The sequence below is a fragment of the Carcharodon carcharias genome, chromosome 4, assembly GCF_017639515.1.
Source record: "Carcharodon carcharias isolate sCarCar2 chromosome 4, sCarCar2.pri, whole genome shotgun sequence".
Classification (NCBI taxonomy): Eukaryota; Metazoa; Chordata; class Chondrichthyes; order Lamniformes; family Lamnidae; genus Carcharodon; species Carcharodon carcharias.
This window is the reverse complement of record NC_054470.1, coordinates 157,385,642-157,404,235: the sequence shown is the minus strand read 5'-3', so window position 1 is coordinate 157,404,235 and position 18,594 is coordinate 157,385,642. Positions and strand designations below refer to the sequence as shown.

The 18,594-nt window shown below is 40.1% G+C and overlaps 1 protein-coding gene across 2 annotated transcripts in view; it reads right to left on the bottom strand.

Moving 5' to 3' along the window:
* Positions 1-16,610, bottom strand: part of hexb (hexosaminidase B (beta polypeptide)) — a 38,121-nt gene extending 21,511 nt beyond the window's left edge. For both annotated transcript variants that reach the window (XM_041186730.1, XM_041186731.1), the window contains exons 1-8: positions 16,122-16,610; positions 10,472-10,537; positions 9,736-9,782; positions 8,277-8,387; positions 7,137-7,238; positions 4,790-4,919; positions 2,469-2,649; positions 1,034-1,120 (exon numbers count right to left, since the gene is read on the bottom strand). In XM_041186730.1, the coding sequence (XP_041042664.1) occupies positions 1,034-1,120; positions 2,469-2,649; positions 4,790-4,919; positions 7,137-7,238; positions 8,277-8,387; positions 9,736-9,782; positions 10,472-10,537; positions 16,122-16,530 (1,133 nt within the window). In that variant the 5' untranslated portion in view covers positions 16,531-16,610. The remainder of the gene's footprint in view (positions 1-1,033; positions 1,121-2,468; positions 2,650-4,789; positions 4,920-7,136; positions 7,239-8,276; positions 8,388-9,735; positions 9,783-10,471; positions 10,538-16,121) is intronic.
* Between the last annotated feature and the right edge of the window lie 1,984 nt (positions 16,611-18,594).

Sequence of the window (18,594 nt, the reverse complement as noted above, 5' to 3'; positions counted from 1 at the left end):
TCCGCCGATGCTGCCAGACCTGCTGAGTTTTTCCAGGTAATTCTGTTTTTGTTTTGGATTTGTCCTACTTTGTGTACAGGTCATACCTGGGCAATTTTCCTCATTGCTGGGTAGATGCCAGGCATATCTTATATTTCAAGCCAAGCAGAAAGAACTTGAAATGCGAAATTAATTGAGACATGTACATGGGAGAACAGTACTTGGGAAGTATAAAAAAGAGAAAAAGGGAAAAAAGAGGGACCAAGGGTCAAAGTTTGGCCTGAATGGCCTCATCATACAAATTTGAACTATGCACCAAATAATGAAAAATATGTTATTGTAGAGCACGTTGCTATCCACAATTCAGTTAACAAGATTAACTTAAAAGATATTTGCATGAATTGCAGAGAGCAAACAGATCAGTCTGACCTTACTAAATGATGGAGAAGGCTCAAAAGGGCTGAAGGGCCTACTTCTGTTCCTACTGTGTATATTCATAAGAGCCTGTTCAAACAAGTATCTAATAAATATGAATTAATCTAGATGTTTTGTGCATTTTATCATTTAATATACAAGTAGGAAGAAAAGTCTTAAGAATTATCAAGAGTGAGATTTGGATTGTCTTGTATGGGGCTGAACTGTGGACCTTAAGAAAAAGGGAACAGCCATAGACTAGAAATTTGTGAAAGACATTCTGGAGAAGGATGGAACGGGTCAGCCTGACAACACGAGAGCAATGAAGAAGTTCTCAGGGTAGTGATGAAGGAAGATAATTAGCGAATATCAAAAAAAGGCAACAAGGTTGGATTGACCACATTCTAGTGCATGAGAAGTTGCTCAGAGGTGATCAAAGGAAGATGATTCGAGAGATGTAGACCAAGATGGAGAAAAAGAATATCAGACAACTTGAAAATAGAAGGCTCTCATGAGCAATTGAAGAGAAAAGCACAAGACTATGAGGAGTGACAAAATAAGATGCCCTGGCCTTAGGCAGATCACAACTACTGATACAATTAGCCTATAACAACATTACATATTTAATCAAAATGCTTACTTTTGGATATAGAAAGATTCAAGTTTTCTGTAATCACTTCCAAAGCCTTGCTTTTGCATGAACTGTGTAATGGCAGGATTAGATTTCCTACAAGGAAAATATAAAAATGGAGGTTCAAAAGAGAACAGCCTTGCTCCAGCCAATATCTTTTTTTTTTTAAAAAAAGGCATTTAACAAGGATACATGCTTCATACAAATCAACTACACCCATACAGCAATATTGATACAACTTGTTTAGGTACATTATGAAACAAGTGTGCAGACTTGCACAAGTTCATCCAGTTATGCCTAAACTTACATCAGTTACCAGTTGTATATACAATGTCATACTCCTGCAGGCACATACATGTACAGTAAAGTCTCATTCATCTAAAGGACTTTTTCAAAAACACTCCTTAGCAAAACATGGATCTGATTTTCCTTTGCAAAACGCAAAGTTGCAGACTCAAAGAAAATTTCAGGTGTGTGATACCATCTAGTTTGTACTTATTTTTATTCTTTCACAGGACATGGGCATCACTGGCTAGGCCAGCATTTTTATTGCTCATCCCCCAATTGCCTTCGAGAAGGTGGAGGTGAGCTGCCTTTTTGAATTGCTGCAGTCTGTGGTGTAGGTACACCCACAGCACTGTTAGGGAGGGAATTCCAAGATCTTGATCCAGCAACAATGAAGGAACAGCGATATATTTCCAGGTCAGGATGGTGAGTGGCTTGGAGGGGAACTTCCAGGTGGTGGTATTCCCATCTATTTGCTGCCCTTGTCCTTCTAGATGGCAGTGGTTGTGGGTTTGGAAGGTGCTGTCCAAGAAGCCTTGGTGAACTCCTGCAATGCATCTTGTAGATGGTGCACACTGCTGCTACTGTGTGTCGGTGGCGGAGGGAGTGGATGTTGGAGGTGCCAATCAAGCAGGCTGCTTTGTTATGCAACTGTCACTTGTACCAACACTATGGTAGACAGACATGTCTGCAACAAATTCATTGGTAAGGCATGAGCAAATAGAACACTTGCTGGTTCCTTCTCTACCTGGTGAGCACCCAGTCCAGTAGCAACACCCTTCACGACTCAGTGATAGTACTACCAAGCCATTGTTTGTAGGGGACACAAATTCCCAATTCAAAAATGCATTCTGTGCTTTTACTTTACTCAGAACTACCTCCAAATGATATTTAATAGAAATATTATTTTATTTCCAGAAGAGGCTGTAATTAAATCAGCAGGTTTCCTGATCTCATTTAACTATATACTTGAACAAATTCCTGTAGTATTGTTGAAAAGGACACTTGTGTTTTGTGGTTTTGGTTCTTGACTGCACAAAGGAAGCCTACATCTCATAATTAGTAAGATATTTATTCAACTAAGTAGCATGACTAGATATTTCAATTGAGATGGTAAATAAATAAAGCAAGGTATAAATTTTACAATAAATTTATGTACCAGCATTCAAAGTTCACTTCATCTCCTCCCAAATGGATATAAGCATCTGGAAACACCAAGCTGATCTCTTTAAAGAATTGATTCAAAAAGTCATAGGTTGTATTTAAAGAGGGATTTATAGGTCCAAATGCTCCAGTAGGTTTTTCACCATTATAACATGGAGTGAGAAGGTTTCTTATGCCTAGGCAAAGAGGGAGGGAAAGTTGTGTTACTCAAGCAAGGTCAGCACCACATTAGTTGCATAATTAAATGAACATAGTTCTTAATTTTAAAAAAATTCTACCTTTAAAAAAAGTATTCACTTAATGAGGTTCCAGTGTACGCTATGTTTTTTTTTAAATTTGGGTGTATCTGTGTTCAAAGGCCACGTTGGGCAACAGAACACTTTTGACTGTTACTAAAAACATACAGGTTCAGCCAGCAATGGCTAGGTGCAGAGCATGGCCCATCCACTTTGCCTCAATGTTATAGCTACAACCAAAAATAATCCTTTTCCCCCTTCATCCTCTATACACATTAGAATTTGGTGCTTCCCACACCAATCATCCTGTTTTTGTGCAAGGCAGCTCAATTGTTGCTAAAGTAACAGTCTTGTGTTAGACGAGGAGATAGCCATTTGGCTCAGCTCCTGAAAAACTTATATCTACATGGTTCATTCTCCTATCCCATTTTAATTATTTCAGATATTCATCCATTCAACTTTTAATAGCTATTACAGATTTTGACATTACCACTATTTCTGATAGAGTACAAGTCCCAATAATCTTTTGCGTAAAAAGAAATTCTAACTTTGCTTTTGATAGAAACAGGAAATAGGAGTAGGTCATTCAGCCTTTCAAGCCTGCTCCGCCACTCAATATGATCACAGCTGATCCCCTATTTTAACACCATACTCCTGCTCTCCCCATATCCCTTGACGCAGTTTAGAACCCAGAAATCTATTTCCTTCTTAAAATATATTCAGTGACTTGGCCTCCACAGCCTTCTGTGGTAGATAATTCTATAGGTTCACCACCCTCAGTGAAGAAGTTTCTCCTTACCAAATGGTCTCCCACATGTCCTGAGACTGTGACCCCTTTTTCTAGACCCCCTCAGCCAGAGGAAATATCATCCCTGCATCCAGTTTATCCACCCCTGTCATAATTTTATATGTTTCAATGAGATACCTCTTATTTTTCTAAACTCCAGTGAATGTAAGCCTAGTAGGCCCAATCTCTCCTCATATGACAATCCTGCCATCCTCGGAATCAGTTTGATGAACCTTTGTTGCTCAAGGAGACCAAAACTGCACAGAATACTCCAGGTGTGGTCTCACCATGGCCTTGTACAGCTGCAGCAAGACATCCTTACATTTGTGCCCTTTAGTTTAGCACTCGACTGAATAGACTCCTCCCTCCATTTATCTTACCATAATTTTGAAAAAAGCTTTCAGATCTCCACTTAAACTGCTTTACTATAATTTCTCTTTCCTCATAGCCAAGGCCTCTCATCCCTGTATCACTGTGAAGTGACATGATCTACTTATACATGGTACTTAAACATTATCCACAGATAAAAAGTAAAAGGGCAGTAGTTTACAGTTTCTCCAGTTCCAAAATTATAATTTTGCAATCATTAAGAAACTTTAACCACCCCAAGCTGTTGCAGAGCAGTGCACTTCAATTTCACTTCCCCCAAGTTTTAAACAAAATTACTAAAATACAAACTGAATATTCTTTTAAAAGTGTTTTAAGGACAGGCTTGTATAGCGACTGTTTCCTTAAAATGTGGGATCAGAATTAGAAAACTGAGGAGTTCTGATCCCGATAAAGTTGTTTTTTTTAAAAACTGGAATTTTACTTAGTCATCTTATGGCATTGCTCAGACAAAAAAGAAAAAGATCTTCCTCCTTCCGAACCTGCATTACAATTAGAGCACAACACTATAATAATTGTTGTCTCAACCTGAGCACTAAAGGGGAGGTAAAGTGCAATAGCCAGGCAGTACTATTGATCCTAGCTAGAAGTTTTCATTACAATAAATATTCAGGAATACTCCAATTAACTAATTTCCATTTTAAAAGTTTACAAATTACATTTAGGTAAGTGAAAGTTTCTGCTTCTAAAAAAAGTTTAGTTAAGAAAAAAAAAAATCCCGTTTCTGTAGAGTGTGGGTACAAACTGGCAATGGTGCCTGAAGTGCCCAAATCAGGAAGGACTGCTGCTGACTAGTATCAGCATTACTCAGAAAAGTTCAAAACTGCCTTGTTTTTCCTTAGTTTATGAAAACATAGTAAAGCCAGAGAAGTGCAAAATTGCTTATTTCAGTGCTAATCTACTCACCTTTCCATGACTGTGTGTGCCCTGGAGTGTCAAACTCTGGAATGACCCGAATCCCCCTCTCACGTGCATACTCAATAATCATTTTGACATCTGCTAATGTATAAATGTGAGTGACTGGATGGTATGCACCCTACAAAATAAAAAGGGGCAAAAGTTTACAAGAATGTTGCCAGGGTTAGAAAAGTGTAGCTACAAGGAGACAGAGATTGGATAGGTTGGGGTTGCTTTCCTTAAACAAAGGCGGCTGAGAGGTGACTTGATTGAGGTATACAAAATAAATGAGGGAAATAGATAGAGTAGACAGGATAAAATTGTTTCTCTTGGTGGAGAATTCTAGAACCAGGGGACATAGATTCAAGATAAGCAGAAGGGTGTAGGAGCGGGACATGAGGAAGAATTTTTTTAAAAAACGCAGAGGGTAGTCGGTGCCTGGAATTCACTGTCCAAGTTTGTGGTAGAGGCAGAAACTCTAAACTAGTTTAACAAGTACCTAGACCTGCACCTGAAGTGCTGGAAGCTGCAGGGCTGTGAGCCAGGTGCAGGAAGGTGGGATTAGAAAGAGCACCTGGGTGTCCTTGGGCTGGCATGGACAAGATGGCCTGAATGGCCTCCTGTGCTGTTACTTTTCTATGGTTCTAAAAAATTCAGATCAGCATTAAAAACAGAAAATTCCAGCAGACCAAAGATGCTAGCTGGAGTTTTGACAATTTGGTTCAAATTTTTTTTAAAAAAAGTAGTAAACATCTTTTCAAATTGTATGTACTACCTGAACGATATTGAAAAAAGCATTCCAGGCGTGTGCAGACTTAAACACTGCTACATGGAGCAGTGGTGAGATATTGGACTATACAGTAAGGAAAAAAAAAGTTAGTTTTAAAGTGAATGGTTGCTCTCCACTGCAAGCATGAGATGGGTACAGGTATTTCAACTGAAGCACTGCCATCAAAATAAGAGGGGCAAAACAAGCCACAGACTCTAAATCACAGCCAAGGGAATCATGAGGCTAGAGATTTCAATTTGGTGTGGAACTTTATAGAAAAAGGTAGAAAGAGGGGCAAGAGACTTACAACACTGGGATGAGAATTATATATTTCAGGCATATGGATACAATACAGTTCAATGAGGACAGGGTAATGCTCTCATGATCACGTAAATCCAAGGGGTATATTTTAAACACATACACACAACTGATTTAACCATTATTGCCCAATTTGGATGTACCACATCAAGTACCATCAAGGCTTTGCTCTCCAGGACGATTTGGGAGTAATGAGCCATTATCTCCAGCTTCTTTTCTCCCCACTTGCCAACTGTCTCCATAAACCCCACTTCCCTGTCCCCACACACCTTTTAAAGAACAAGTCCAAGAAGCTTATGGATTTTGTCACCAAAATGGAAACAATTCGCTCAGCCAATTCATTCCAACCATTATTGTCCCCCAAGCCAAAAGCCATTCCTCACCCTGCTCTAAGCCTGAATTCACGTCTTTCTCTAGTTGTCACATCACCCCACATGCTTTGAGCTGACCTTGCCAACAAGGTTCTATTCCTATTAACCAAGCAGAGACAAACTATTCTGTCTGTCCAATTGGAGGACAATTGTCTTGCAATGGAATGAACGATAAGCATGCAAAATTAAAAGTTTCCACAGGGAAAAAAAAAAGTGCATGCTGCCACTGTTATCACAAATCAGAAAGAAGGGGGCCCAGCACTAAGTGTAAAAATCATGCTTTTATGGTTCTGCCAGCCACAAGCTATTGTGCAGGCCTTAAATGAAGCAGTGGCAAAAAGATTGCCAGTACTATATTTAGTGGTTTAGAATTCAGGAGCACTGAAGCACACTCAAGGTCTCCAGGCCTTCTTTAATGCTTACCAACTTGTATTTAGTATTTGAACATCACACAATTTTGCATTGTCAAACTAGAGTCTTCTGCATCATAGCAGAGTCACAAATTCTTTCCCTAATAGGAAATACCATGCTCACATTACTAGCTCTTTAGATACTGAGGTACTAATAACTTAGCAAAAAGGGAAGTCTACAAGAGCAGAAGCTCCATATTATTGTACTATTTGTTCAATCGTAAGTATACACAACTCTTAAATGAAACCAAAGTCTAGGTTAGATAGATGCCTGTCTTGAGCATCAAGCTGGTCGGTATAGAAACTAATTTCTATAATGTTTTCTTAATCTACCTACATTTCCACAAGCTTGTGGCATAAATGCAGTCAGGTTAGAAATCTAACTTTTTGTATATGTTATTTACATTACTGAACTGGTGCTCAAGTCACTTTGTATCCAGAAAGCTGTATTTGTATGGTTATAATACTGGTAAAATGTCTTTACTAACCTCTGCACTCAGCTCAGGAAAGGTGATACTTTGATATGGGAATGATGGGTCATCCACAATATGCCAATGGAAAACATTAAACTTATTGAATGACATAGCATCCTGAAAGAACAAAAATGTTAAAACTGAGATATAGCTTCTAGAATGACCTTTATAAGTCAGTGCTAGTCACCTTACTGGTTATTACAATTAAAAAAAATATAGACAACATTAGCACACAAGACAATAAAGAAACTATAACCAATAACAAAAAGCAGAACTTAACTGGCCAGTATCACACTGGTCTTGGAATCACTTGAGTCAGTCATACCATTTTTGTTGCATTCTTTTTTCATGTTGGAGCACTAGTACACAATATTATTAATTCAATAGCTGACTAGTTTTCTTTTAAACACTATTCTCTAAAGTATAGCATGGGTACTAATTACTTGGCTCAGCAACTAAGCCGTTTAGTATAAATACAAAATGCATCATGATTTTAATGATAGACCATTTATACACTTGTAATAACTAAAAAGGGGCAAATGACGTATTCCAAGCCCAAGATCTGTTAAAAAAAAACCCTTCAGCTTGAAGTAAAAACTTAATGTAAAGCTGGAGTAGTGTGTCCAATTACAGGTACACTTTAGGAAGGATGCGAAGGCTTTGGATAATGCACAGAAGAGATTTACTAGAACTGTTCGGTGATGAGGAATTACAGTTAAATGGATAGACTGGAAAAGCTGGGCTTGTGTCTCCTCTTCCCTGTCCCAAGGAGATTGGATAGAGGTGTTTCAAATTATGAAGGGCTCACAAAGCACAAGAGAGCGAAGCTATTTCCATTGGCTAGAGGGTGGATGGGCCAAATAGCCTCTGCTGTTCTGTGCTTTTCTATGCTTCTGTTAACATCTGATGAAAAGAAAGAAAAAAAAACTTAATATCGCAGGTTGAAGATTTTCAACAGATCAGAAACAGGAGCCAAGTAAGCCACTCAGTTTACCCACCTTCATAAGAAATAGGCAGACACTTGTATATTTCCAGCAATTTTGATTTTCCATGGTAGATTCAGGTTCTTTTTGCTTTAGCTTCAAACCAAGTTTCTGGACAGCAAATTATAAATAATTACTCTTTACACAGTTAACATTCACTAGGGCTACTTACCAAGGTTTCAAGGATTACTTTAAGAGGTAAATAGTGCCGAGACGTATCAAGTAAAACTCCTCTGTGAGCGAATCTTGGAGCATCAAAAATCTCAGTTTTATTAATGAGATGCTGAAAGAGTAGAATGCATTTTTTTTTGAATAAGTGGGTCAACTGGCACATATTTTTTCACCCATGAAGAAGCTCTAAAAACTTCCAAACATTTATAACCTACAGAACATTAGTGCAGTTACTGAATATAGGCTCCTTCACACAGGACGTGTAGTTCTATTGATGGGAGTGAGATGCAGGAAAATACAGACGTATGCAAACTGTAGGGACAAGCAATTATTCATAACTTTAAAATTTTACTCATCTCCCCATCCAATATTATTTCATAAGCTGTATGGGTGTGCTTAGTAGTTTGGTGTAATTCATTGTCCTGAACTTGTAAGCTACTATACCAGAAGGAAAAGTGGCAATGCTGGTACTAATTTCACCATACCAGAGCCCAGCCATTAAAAAAAAGAGGCAGAAAGGAAATAGGAGGCCTCCATCCTGGCCTGATGAGACACTAAAACTGTTGCACTGTCTCTGGAGTAATTACTCCAACCACCAACACAGCTTTAAAGCAAGATAATGAATTACAATCTAGTTGCACACTTCATTAAATGAATGCCAAGATGTTTTTTTCTTGGTCTAACATGGCCAATAATGCATCAGAAATCATATGGTTCAGAAGAACAAATTCAAATTTAAAGGAACAATAGGGTACAAAGATTCAGGTTCATGGCTATTTGCCATTGCACCCTCTAATTATTTTTTTTTTTGTAGCCCAGGTGAGCATGACCACAAATGGACACTAACTTAAAAGGTCCAACTTTTCTACAGCCTGGATGGGAACTTTTGTTGCAGCAGCTTACAGGGAAGAGGGCTATTCTATTTCACATATTGCCCAAAGGTAACAGCAAAATAAGTTCCAAGTTATACCATTTGAGAATTCTGTGCAGGACATGATTTTTTTTAATTTTAAAAACTTGTTATTTTTCCCCATTTAAAGTGTTGATCTCTATAGCCAAATGCCTAATTCAAACATGTAAAAAAGATAAACATGGATAAGTAACCCCACATAATGATAAGCCACACATCAGCAACTTCCATCGGCCACTCTTTAGAAAAGTAGAGAATTACAATATAGGGTTAAGCATGGCATTTACCCTTTTGTCCAAGAAACAAAGGCAATATCTCAATTCTCCAGTTGGTGTACAAATGCATTACACTCAGCAATGAGCTTGTAGCACAAAAGGAAGCTAGCTGATTCGTCTAAACTTTTATTTGCTTAGTTAAACTTTTTAAAATAAGGTCTATACCTGAAGAACTCCAAAAATCACTGCACAATTTGAGAAACACTGACAAGGAGCAACAGAAAAACTACTAGTTTCTAAAATTTCCACAAAGCAAAATTCTGAAAATTACTTACAGTTGCATATTCATCTTCATAGACTAACTGGCTGAAGGTCTCTAGTCCTGAAACAAATTTTAATTGATATTTTAAAGCAATATACATTCATGCAAAGTTAATTAACAGTTTAGCTAGCCCACAAAGTCTAATTGGAACAGTAAAAACATTGTTTTGGCAAGGATTTGATCTTTCTCCCACACCGAACAGTCTAAAACACTGGACTAAGTCATAATTCCGTCAACTCGGGCCATATTGTTAACCAAGCAGATGACTTGTATATTTCACAAGCTTCTTCCACTTAATCATCCCTCAGAAGTTTACTAATTGATCCCAGAAGTCATATTTAATTACACATAATGGCATAACACTTTACTCATTATAAAGCAAGTGTCTATGACTGTGTGTAATATGATACAAATAGTATACATTAACTTAAAAATGTACAAGGATTCTCCCCAATAACTTGGTCCTGTTCAGCAACATGATGCTAATAGTCTTTGTTTGATACCAATGTCAATCTTAAAAATTCAATGCTAGTGTTCCCTAGTGGGAAAAAATAGCCACGATTCTATTATGGCTATTTTACTTAAATTCAGAAGAATTCTTTCCTCTACACTGTCTTAGAGAAAAGCCAAATACATTGCACATAAAGAACAATGTAAAATATACACAGTATATCATACAAGTTGATTTGAAATACAAAACTGCTAATTTAGCAAGATAAATGTTTTGCAGCAATCTTTCCAAGATTTACCTCGCAGTGCACCCCACACGGTTTGTGATTTCAGAGTAGCTACAGGTTGAGTAACGCTGATTTCATCTAAAAAAAAGACAAATAGAAATAGACAAAAATCCATCGGATTCTGACCAAAAAAAGCAAACTACTTGATTACATTGTGCATTAATGCTGATGGTAAAGAAATAATTTGCCACATAAATTAAAGTTAACACACTCTTGAACAACTTCAAGATGCTTAGTCAGCTGGTAGCATGCTCGCCAAAGTTCTGAGTTCAAATCTCACTCCAGGACTTGAGCACAAAAGTTGAGGCTAATACACCAGTGCAGTACTGAAGGAGTGCTGTATCGTTGGAGGTGCCATCCTTCAGATGAGTCATTAAACCAAGGCCCCATTTGCCTGCTTGGGTGGATGTAAAAGATTCTATGACACTATTTTGAAGAAGAGCAGGGGAGCTATCACTATTGTCCTGGATTTATATTTTAAATCAACACCACAAAAAAATTATTGGTCATCAAGTTGCTGTTTGAGAGAGTTTGCTGCTTGTGACTTGGCTGTTAAATTTCCTACATTACAACAGTGACTACTCTTCCAAAGTACTTTGGAGATGTTCAATGAGTACTAAAAGTACTATATAAATGCAAGTCTTTCTTTTTACTGTCAATTACTTTTGAAGCTCACTGACATACTGGCAAACTGAGCAGCCAATTTGTCCCATGTTGGCAAATGAATGATTAGATCCTATTTTGCTACAAGAAATGTCAATCAGAATACAGGGTGATCACTGCTGAATAGGGCCATATATTCTTTTAGAATGGACCTCATTTGGCACTTCCAACAATGCATCATTCCTTAAGTGTCACAGTGAAGCCAGTCTAGATAATGGTCTCAGTTTTCCCACTGCCATGGCATTACTAAGCTGAACAACAAACTCCTGAATGAAATTGAGCCAAATACTAAATATATAAAGCTGCAAATTTATCAGCTCATCAGGATCTCTCATTAGACCTACGTAGATTTTCAGTAGGCATTTAAAAAAGGTTCCACACAATAGATGAGAAAAGAATGAAAAAAAACACAATTGGAGATAACTCTGAGACACAGGTTAGTAATTGGTTGGGAGATAGAAGGCAGTAGAGATAAAGGGAACATTCTTGGATTGGTGGAATTTGCAATTAGTGTTCCCTAGGGATTTTTTTTTTTTACAAAAGCAAAATACTGCAGATGCTGAAAATCTGAAACAGAAAATGCTACAAAAACTCAGCAGGTTTAACACATCTGTGTAGAGAGAAACAGAGTTAACGCTTCAAGTCAATATGACTCTTCTTCAGACCCAGAAGTGTCATATGGACTCGAAACATTAACTCTGCTTCCTTCTCCACAGATGTGTTAGACCTGCTGAGTTTTTGTAGCATTTGCTGTTTTTGTTTCATCTTCTCTAGGACCTTTACTTCAGCTTCTCACCATTTATATTAAAATGACTAGGATAGAAGACAAGAGAATTGTCTGTAGATGACACTGTTAGGAAGCACAGCAAGTCTGTAGATAGAAGCAAAATGTTACAAAGTGAAATAGACCAAGTGAGTGGAGAAATATTGTGGTAAAGTTCAATGCAGGGAAGGGCAGGAGATATATCAGAGCAGTGCAGTGGTTCCAACATGACTTATGGGAGAAGACCACTGCACACTTCCTTCCAGTCTAAAATAACGTGACCAATTTCTTATCCATACAGCCACTGCCCATCTAATCCTTTGGGCTTCAAGGATGATACCCTTATCTAACAAATCTATGGAGATCAAGGAATTAAAAAGAACAAAGACAATGCAGTCAAGGCATGGATCTGCCATGATCAACCTACACTGAGAAACTTTTTTTGAGCCACTGGCAGTTTTCCCCCTATGATTAACATCACTGAAAAGGCCAAGAAGCCCAATCATAATAGAAATAAGTGAGCTGGGTGTGTTTTAAAAGAATACAGTAGGACCATGGAAGATACTGAACTAATATTCCCCTCAGTCTCTCCTTTCTCTTTAAAAAGTCACATTCCCAACACAAATAGGCAACAGGCTACAGGCTCTCCAACAACACCACATTGAAGCAACTTGTCAGTTGTCAGTGTTGGGACCCTTGCTTTTCTTTATATATGTGCAAGGCATGATTTCAACATTTGTGGATGATACGAAGACTGGGAGCTTTGTCAACTGCAATAAGGATAGTCTTGAGCTTCAAAAGGGTAGACATTGGCGGATCAGGCAGACAAGTGACTGATGAAGTTCAATGCAGAAAAGTGTGAGGTGATTCATTCTGAAAGGAAGAATTTGGAAAGACAGTATAAAATAAAAATGAGAAACTCTAAAGGAGGTGCAGGAACAGAGGGACCTCGGTATATATGTATATAAGTCATTGAAGATGGCAGGGCATGTTGAGAGAGCAGCTCATAAAGCATATGGTATCCTAGCTTTTATTAATAGGGGCATTGAGTACAAGAGTAAGGAAGTCATTTTAAACTTGTATAAGACACTATTTAGGCCTTATCTGGAGTACTGCATCCAGTTCTGGGCGCTCATACTTGAGGAAGGATACAAAGGCTTTGGATAGAGTACAGAGGAGATTCATAAGAATGATTGCAGGGATAAAAACTGTAGCTATGAGGATATATTGGAGGGGTTGGGTCTGTTTGCCTTGGAGAAAAGGCTGCTGAGAAGAGACTTGATAGAGATATTCAAGATCCTGAGGGATTTGGACAGGGTAAACAGTGAGAAATTATTCCCACTGAAGAGAACATCAAGAACTAGAGACAGAGATTCAAAATAATGAGCAAAAGCAGTAGAAATGATGTAAGGAAATTTTTTTTCACCCAAAAGGGTGGCTGGAGTCTGGAACAAACCTCCTGAAAGGGCAGTGCAGGCAGATTCAATCAAGGCATTCAAAAGGGAATTGGACTGCTATCTGAAAAGAACGTGTAAGGTTACAGGGATAAGGCAAGGGAGTGGGATCAGGTAGAATGCTCTTTCAGCAAGCCAGTGCAGACTTGATGGGCCGAATGGCCTCCTTCTGCACTGCAAAGATTGTGATATGCGGCTCAAAACATTAAGTGTTTCTTTCTCCAAAGATACTGCAAGACCTGCAGTTTTTAATTTCAGATTTCCAGCATCTGCAACTGCTTTTATTAAAACTTATGGGCAGCTTGGTGAATAGTCAATGCTAGTTCCCAAGATAGTGCCTCTGGTTGGCAATGTAGCTCAACATATCTGCAGCATTTTAGTGTATAGAAATTAGAGATATGATCACTTAAAACAGGTTGGGATAATAGTGTCAGCTATGGCTCAGTGGTAGCAATACAATCCACAGCCTTCTGACTCAGTGGTGACAGTGTGATTCCAGATTGCCTTGATTTTGCCTTCAAAGTAACAGTGGCTAATGACACATACTTATTTATACACAATTTTTAAAAATTTATTTGTTCATTGGATGAGGGTTTCGCTGGCTAGACCAACATTTATTGCCCATCTCTAATGTCACAGCAACTTCAGGTAAGGAGATTTGTGGTTAAATGTCAATATTGAAAAGTTGCTGCCCAAGTTACTCTACTATTAGCTTGGCAGAAATGGCATTTTGCCATATACCTTGGCACAAAACATCAAAATTTTGTACTGGTACAGTGAATACGTACTCAAACTTCAGATCAAGCTTCACCATTAAGTACTGGACCTTTGTAACAACATGATACTTGTCAATTATTGCCAAACAACCTCTGGCACAAATGTGGCATCTCATTCCTTCGAGTACTAATAGTTGTCAGTGATTTTAAAAACAGAAAATTTACAGCTCAGAAATAGGGCATTCAGCATATTGTGGTTGTTTCAGCTGAAATGAGCTCTCCAATCTAATCACACTTTTCATTTCTTCGTTTTCCTGTAGGTAATGGCACTTCTAAGTGCCTAGGTCAATATGTTTTACAAAATGTGATTAGAGCCTCTGCCTCTACCAGCCTTTCAGGCAGTGAGTTCCAGACCTCTCTGGGGTGAAAAAAAGTCTCAATTTTCCACAAATCCTTGCCAATTAATTTAAATCTTTGCCCCCTGGTTATTGACCTCTCCCCTTAGTCTCTTCTGCTCCAGTCTTTCCCTATAGCAGAAGTTCACCAACCCTGGAACGTCCTCATAAATCTCTTCTGTATCCCCTCTACTGCAATCACATCCTTCCTGTAACGTAGTGACCAGAACTGTACACAATACTCTAGCTGTGGCAGAACTTTTTTTTTTTATATACAGTTCTAGTATAACCTCTGTGCTCCTATATTCCAAACCTCAGCTTATAAATGGAAAATATCCATTTAAGGAAATGCTTTCTTAACCATCTGATCTACCTGCCCTGCGACCTTCAAGGTACATTCGGACATGCACTTCAAGGTCCCTCTGGTTCCTCTATACTTTTCAAAATCCTACCATTCATTGAGTATTCCCTTGCCTTATTTACCCTCCCCAAATACATTACTTTACACTTCTTTGGATTGAATTCCATATGCCACTTTCTACACACCTGACCAATCCATTGATATCTTCCTGTAGTCTGCAGCTTTCTTCCTCACCATCAACCACATGGTCAACTTTTCCATCATCTGGAAACTTCTTAATTAAGGCCTCTACATTCAAGTCTAAATCACTGACCATCACCTGGAAGTTCCCCTGCAAGCCACTGACCATCCTAGCTTGGAAATATATCACCGTTCCTTCAGTTGCCAGGTCAAAATCCTGGAGCTCCCTCCCTGGTAGATGGTTAAGAAAGCATTTTCTTAAATGGATATTTTCCATTTATAAGATGAGATTTGGAATATAGGAGCACAGAGGTTATACTAGAACTGTACAAAAATAGTTCTGCCACAGCTGGAGTACTGTGTACAGTTCTGGTCACATTACAGGAAAGATGTGATTGCAGTAGAGGGGATACACATGGACGGTTCAAGAGGTTAGCTCACCACCACCTTCTCAAGGGAAATTAGGGATGGGCAATAAATGCTGGCCTAGCCTGTGACACCCACATCCCATGAATAAGGGCAAATAAAATACATCACAAAAAGCAACAGATGTAATATTGAGCCCTGTGGACCCCCACCAGAAACAATCTTTCAGTCACAAGAACACCTGCTGACCACTATTAACTTTTTTATCCTGCCACTGAACCAATTTGGATCCAACTTGCCATTTTCCCTTGGATTCCAAAGGCTCTAATTTTGACCACCTTGTTATGTGGAGCCTTGTCAAAACCCACGTGGACTACATCAAACACACCACCCTCAAATTACCTCCTCCAAAAGAAAAATCCATCAAGTTAGCGGTGACATTTCCCTTCATAAATCTGCCTTTTCTATGATTTATATTGTCTCTCAATTCCTTCCAATAGTTTGCCCGCCACTGTCATTGCACTGACTGGTCTGTAATTACTGAACCCAGGAGTAAAGAAAACAGGTTTTAAGTTTTTATCTCATGAAAATGGTACTTCATTAGCAGTAATGGGCTTTGGGACGTCCCCGAGGACTTGAAAGGCGCTTTATGAAAGCAAATTCTCCCGGAGTTTGGAAGGTGCATTGACATGGCGCCACACACGCCCCTGGGTGTCATTTCCAGGTGCACAGCTGGGGGTCCCTAGGGGCGGAACGATACTCACAAGCTTCATTGGAAGTGACGCTGGGATGCTGGTTGCACTCAGGGTCACTGGCGATAATAATGACCTGCAGCTGACGCAGTTCCTCGGTGTCGCCGGCGCTATCAGCCAGCCCTGGCGTATCTTTCCTGGCTGAGCTGCCGAACATGTAGTAGAAATACCTGCGGAAGGCGTTGTCCAGCATCGAGCAGCCAACAGCAGCGGTGGAGTGCGGCGAGTGAACGATCTGAAAAGTGAGGGCGCTTAGCCGGTAAAGCTCGGGGCCGATGTGGAGCTTTTGGGGTAAGGGCCAAAGGGAGCCGGAGGGAGAGTACTGCACGGGCTCATACACCGTATCCTCCTCCGCCTGATAGGCGAGAGCGGAGCCGAACCGAAGCAGCAGCACCAAGAACCAACTTCCGAGCTTCGCCATGTCTAGGCGGACTGGGCACTACTGGCTCGCTCCCCGCTTTAAGAAGCCGCGCGGGACGGTCATGTGAGCAGCGGCCCTCACGTGACACATTCAAAAACAACTTCAACCGTCGGCAGGTGCCGCCCTCTTCCCGCCCCTTCCGCCCCCCTCAACCTCCCGCCCCGCCTCGCCTCACCCAGGCTCTAGCGCCCGGTCATATCTCATTATTTGCACCTGCCAAGAGGAGTTACCCCAGCGCAACCCGGCGGAAGCAAAAACAAAATCAAAGCCCTCCAGACGTTCTAAAACAAAAAATAATTCTATATAATGTGAATTATAGTCTTTAGGCACAGGAAGCATTTGACCAATGGAGTGCATTTGTAGAGCAGTCCCATAGAACCATAGAAAAGTTGCAGCACAGAAAGAGGCCATTCAGCCCATCGTGTCTATGCCGACCATTTCCTCATTCTGTCGCCAATTCACTGCAAAGTTTATTTCTCCCTAATGCCCATCTACTAATGAAATCACAACGTTATTGTGAGCATCCAGGATGCAACTGGTACCCTGCCATGCCTACCAGTCATGGAAAGCTTTAAGCGTACCTGCGGACACTGAGTGCAATATGTCTGGGGCACCCAGGCATGTACAATATCACGGAAGAGAGGATGGCAACCAAAGCACCCTCACCACCTCTTCCCCCCACCCTGGCTTCTGCCCATCCTGGGCCTATAGATTGTTCTCTTATCTAACACCTAGTTAGGCTTGGAGGGGATGAGGTATTTTTGATAAACTAGCACTGCTCGATAGATTTAGAGGGTGTGGGATCTGCCATCTTTCTTCAAGCCACTATCTAATTCCTATTTGAAAGTTTATGACCTCTGTTTCAGTAGCGGTTCGTGAGAGAATTCTACATTTTAATATTCCTCTATAGATTATGGGCTGAATTTAATGGCCTCCACACCATTGTATTAGAAGGTAGAGGTAAGGTCTCATAAAATGAAGCAGGTGGTCAGCCCGTCACCTTTTGCCCACCCCGATCTGTCCCCCAGGGATGTAAGACATCAGGCAGCCTGCCTACCCTTAGGCAGATTGAGGACCTTAAATGGCCAATTAAGGGCCTCAATCCACCTCTTCTGCAGCTTGTTAGCCTGCGGAGAAAGGTAGGGGCTAGGCGAGCAGCCAGGTAGCTTTGACTGTCCGGGCTGCTGTTGGTCAGGAGGCGGAGGGTACCTCCTTTTGGAGGGGTCCCCTGTGCCTATCGGGGGAAACACCCCCAAGATTGTATCCTTCATCCCTCCTCCCCATCCCCCCTGGTCTCTGTAACACACACTCCTACCCCCTTCCTCTAGTTGAGGGTCTCCCACCTGTTCTGCTCAAATTCCCTGGACTTACCTGAAGCCTGCGGGACATCTTCACTTCTGCATAGGGACTAGTGGCCTTTACTATCTTCTGGCACTGCTGGAACTACAGATTAGCCGGCAGCTCTCTAGAGCAGGACTTCCTCCCTGATATGGCGGAAGTCCCTCTCTGATCTTATTAAGGTTGTCCCCAACGAATATCACTGTGGGCAGCTGGACTTTAGGTCGGGGTGGGTAATCCATACCCCCATAAAGTCCACACTATGGCACAGAAGGAGGCCACTCAGTTCATTGTGCTAGTGCTTGTTTTTCAGCTGGAGTTGTACACTCCAATCCATTTCTGTGCCCTGTACCAGTATAAATTTAGATTCCTTTGAAAATAATTTACTTTTAAGTGAGGTTATAGTCTTTCAATATGCAAGTGATAAATCATTCCATGATCTAATTGGTCCGTAGAGAAAAAATCTAATTTCCACCTTGGTTCTTTGAGTTTATACCCAAGTTAACTTACAACAAAATCTGGCACTATACGAAAAATGACAGACTCTTGGTCCATCCAACCGAGCCTACAGAAATGTGAAGTCTTGTGTATCATTGTACATGTATTTCCAACACAGTATCACTTGAAGGAATGCAGCTAATCTATGTTCACTTCACAAATTGTCAGCTGATTCCACAGGAAAAGAAACACTTTCTGACATCTAACCTCGTTCTACCTTTACAATAC